Here is a 3,001-nt window from a genome sequence, read left to right on the forward strand (position 1 = left end):
AATTGGAAGCAATTTTTATGTATTTTTCAAAATGTAAAAAATAATAAAGAATCTGACAATGATTGGTTTCGTTTGGAATCAAATAAAGAAGGTACAAGATGGTTTGGCAAATGTTGGTACATACATAATTTTTTAAAATACGAATTTGATGTTGAATTTGATGTAAGTAATTTATTTATTTGCTATGTCTATTAAATACAAATTAATTAGATTTTTTAATTTCCTGACCAAATGGAATTGTTTGATATATTTAGGTACCTGTTACATACCCTACAACAGCCCCTGAAATTGCTTTACCTGAGTTAGATGGTAAAACTGCAAAAATGTACAGAGGTGGAAAAATTTGTCTTACAGACCATTTTAAACCTTTATGGGCACGTAATGTACCAAAATTTGGAATTGCACATGCCATGGCACTTGGAGTAAGTTTTTTACTTATGAACAAGTTCTTCAATTATTACTTTTGTTGTTAAAAAAGTTAGAAAATTTATTATATTTTTAGCTTGGTCCATGGTTGGCAGTAGAAATTCCTGATCTTATAGATAAAGGTGCTATAATGCATAAAGATAAAATTGATGAACATAAGTCGTAAATATAAATAAAACTATTATAATATTAGTGAAAATATTTCTTACTTGTTAACTGACATTGATTATTTGTTAATCTGTTGTAATAGGTTAAAAAAGGATTTATATAATGAATATGATGAATTTTATATTTAATATAAATATTTACTGTTCTTCATATTTATAGCAATTACTTGTCATCGTTTATTTTAATTGCCTTTGTTTCTTTTATAATTTCATCTAATTTATGTAAGTCTTTAAGTGATATTTGTCCAGTACCCCTCTCTAAGGGCTTAGGTTGTGATGGATCTGGCTTCCAACCTAATAGATAAATTATTTGAAAGGTAGCAGGTACATAAAGAGTATTATCTTCTTTAACTTTTCCATATAATTCTTTATATATTGCAGCAGCTGCAAGAAGAGTATCTTTATTTAAACGTATTTTTCGATTTTTTATTGCATTATTCTCAGCCATTCCTGTAAAGTTACAGATTTATTAATGGTGTAACTAACATGTTATTAAGCACAATATATATAAAGCTTTTATTAAATTGTTATTGTGTAATAATTTTAAGTATTACCTTTCAAATCCCACATTAATTCGAACATGCTTGGATAACCAATAACAATTTCATCTGTATCAATTGTTAACATTGTAAATTTAGCTCTTGTTAACAAGCTTCCAATGTCTCTAATTTCTGCAAATGGTGAAATATGTGCTGAAATTCCACCATCCCTTTCTAATTCTGCTAGTTGTAAGGAACCTCTAAAATACCAAGATGATTGTATACTTGTACATTCAACATAAAGTTATCATTTGAATTACCTTAATTCGTATAATGTTCCTGCACCAAATATAGCTGCTATAAAGGCCCCATCGTTTTTTAAACTTTCATTAATATTCCTAAAACATCCTGGTAAATCATTTACCCAGTGAAGACTCAGTGAACTTATTACTAAATCTAAACTATCTGGTTCAACTGAAAAGTCTTCTTCATCCATATTTATCCGTGATACTTTAATCCCTTCAGTAACTTCTGCTTGATGTAGAAATGTTGGGGACATGTCGGTTAAAATTAATTCTTCAATATTTTCTGGTAAAATGTGCTTTGACACATGACCACGACCACATCCTAAATCAAGCACTTTTTTAAAATTTCTCTTTATATCAAATACCCTATCTGCAAGTCTGTAGCCTACTTCATCTTTAATATAATCGTACAGTTTTACATCGGGTGCTTGTGCGGCCCGTTCCCTTTGAAGCAGTTTTGTATTTCTATTAAAAACATACATTACACTGCCTGCTGGCAAAGCAAAATTTATCGCACTATTATTTACGTTGCGAATACATCGAATACGGAATGAAAATAGGTGTAAATAACGTTCAAGTAAAATATACATTTTTTGTCGTTGAAAGTTTAATATTTTTGTAGGTATCTTCCTTTAAATAATTACGTAATGTCAATATTAAAAATGGTATCTATATAATATACACTTTTACAATATTTTATAAGTATACATTTTTCATTAAACTTTTGTTGCTACCAATGATTTCGATACGTGTTGTGCAAACCTTGTACCACCTAACCTATTTTAATATAGATTTACTAAATTGAAAACAATCATAATTTTAAATTAAAATAATTACAACTTATGAGTTTTACAAAATATATTATAAGAACTGTTTAGATTTAACTTACATTGTGTATTAAATAATCTAAATACAATTTTATACATTACATTAATAAGACAGAAAAAAAATAGTGTTTAATACGTTTAAATTTTTTTGCATTGCATAATTATTTTATTTCAAAATTTAGAAATACTAAAGAGTTATAAAACTGGTTTGTAAGTAAAATCCATTTTGTCCTTATGGTAACACTTTATTATTATATTATTTTCATAATTAAATAGTTATTACAATTGAATTTTATAATATATAGTTTTTAATTTGCAATAAAACATATTTGATAAAGAACAAATTTTATATGAAACTGTTCTCCTCTTCTAAGAGGTAAACACCATTTACTATAATAAACGATAGTGTCATTGTATTCATTTAACATTATATGATGTATGCTTCTCTGTTGTTATTTATGCAAATTCATACATTGTCTACATTTGAATAGATAAATCTCTGATATTTAATGTGCTATATTATTTGACATATGCACAAAAACAAGATAGTTTTAAATTCAATATGAATATAATATTCTATGATAATCTAAGGGTAGAATTTTATAACAAAATGTTTAATGCCATAGTTATTATCACACATGTCTTTGATAGCAATACAGTACAATACAATAACATTTAGAAGTAGTACATAACATTTCTCCAAAACCAAGGTACACTACATAAGATAAAAGTTGGTAGTAAATGCAACATTGTTTCATTCTTAAAAACATACATGTTAAAATGTTAGAATATTTATT

General features: G+C 26.6%; 2 protein-coding genes across 2 annotated transcripts in view; one reads left to right on the forward strand and one right to left on the reverse strand.

The window, feature by feature from the left end:
- LOC108576461 (ubiquitin-fold modifier-conjugating enzyme 1) overlaps nt 1–592 on the forward strand; it is a 967-nt gene extending 375 nt beyond the window's left edge. Inside the window, exons 2-4 of the mRNA XM_017939469.1 lie at nt 10–162; nt 255–422; nt 503–592. Of these exons, the coding sequence (XP_017794958.1) occupies nt 10–162; nt 255–422; nt 503–592 (411 nt within the window). The remainder of the gene's footprint in view (nt 1–9; nt 163–254; nt 423–502) is intronic.
- A 156-nt stretch (nt 593–748) lies between these two features.
- On the reverse strand, nt 749–2,059 carry LOC108576475 (NADH dehydrogenase [ubiquinone] 1 alpha subcomplex assembly factor 5). Its single transcript, XM_017939484.1, has 3 exons — nt 1,393–2,059; nt 1,148–1,332; nt 749–1,043 (listed from the first exon to the last, which is right to left on the reverse strand). The coding sequence occupies exons 1-3, from the start codon at nt 1,965–1,967 to the stop codon at nt 757–759; spliced, it is 1,047 nt and encodes a 348-aa protein (XP_017794973.1). The 5' UTR covers nt 1,968–2,059; the 3' UTR covers nt 749–756.
- Between the last annotated feature and the right edge of the window lie 942 nt (nt 2,060–3,001).

This window comes from Habropoda laboriosa, unplaced genomic scaffold, assembly GCF_001263275.1.
Source record: "Habropoda laboriosa isolate 0110345459 unplaced genomic scaffold, ASM126327v1 scaffold291, whole genome shotgun sequence".
NCBI classification, from domain to species: Eukaryota; Metazoa; Arthropoda; class Insecta; order Hymenoptera; family Apidae; genus Habropoda; species Habropoda laboriosa.

Excerpts from the sequence above, each read along its gene's own strand:
- LOC108576475 (XM_017939484.1), bottom strand. The coding sequence starts at position 1,967 with ATGTATATTTTACTTGAACGTTATTTACACCTATTTTCATTCCGTATT. Across the intron at positions 1,333-1,392 it reads GGAACATTATACGAATTAAG|AGGTTCCTTACAACTAGCAG; the intron begins GTAATTCAAATG and ends TTGGTATTTTAG. Across the intron at positions 1,044-1,147 it reads ATTAATGTGGGATTTGAAAG|GAATGGCTGAGAATAATGCA; the intron begins GTAATACTTAAA and ends GTAACTTTACAG.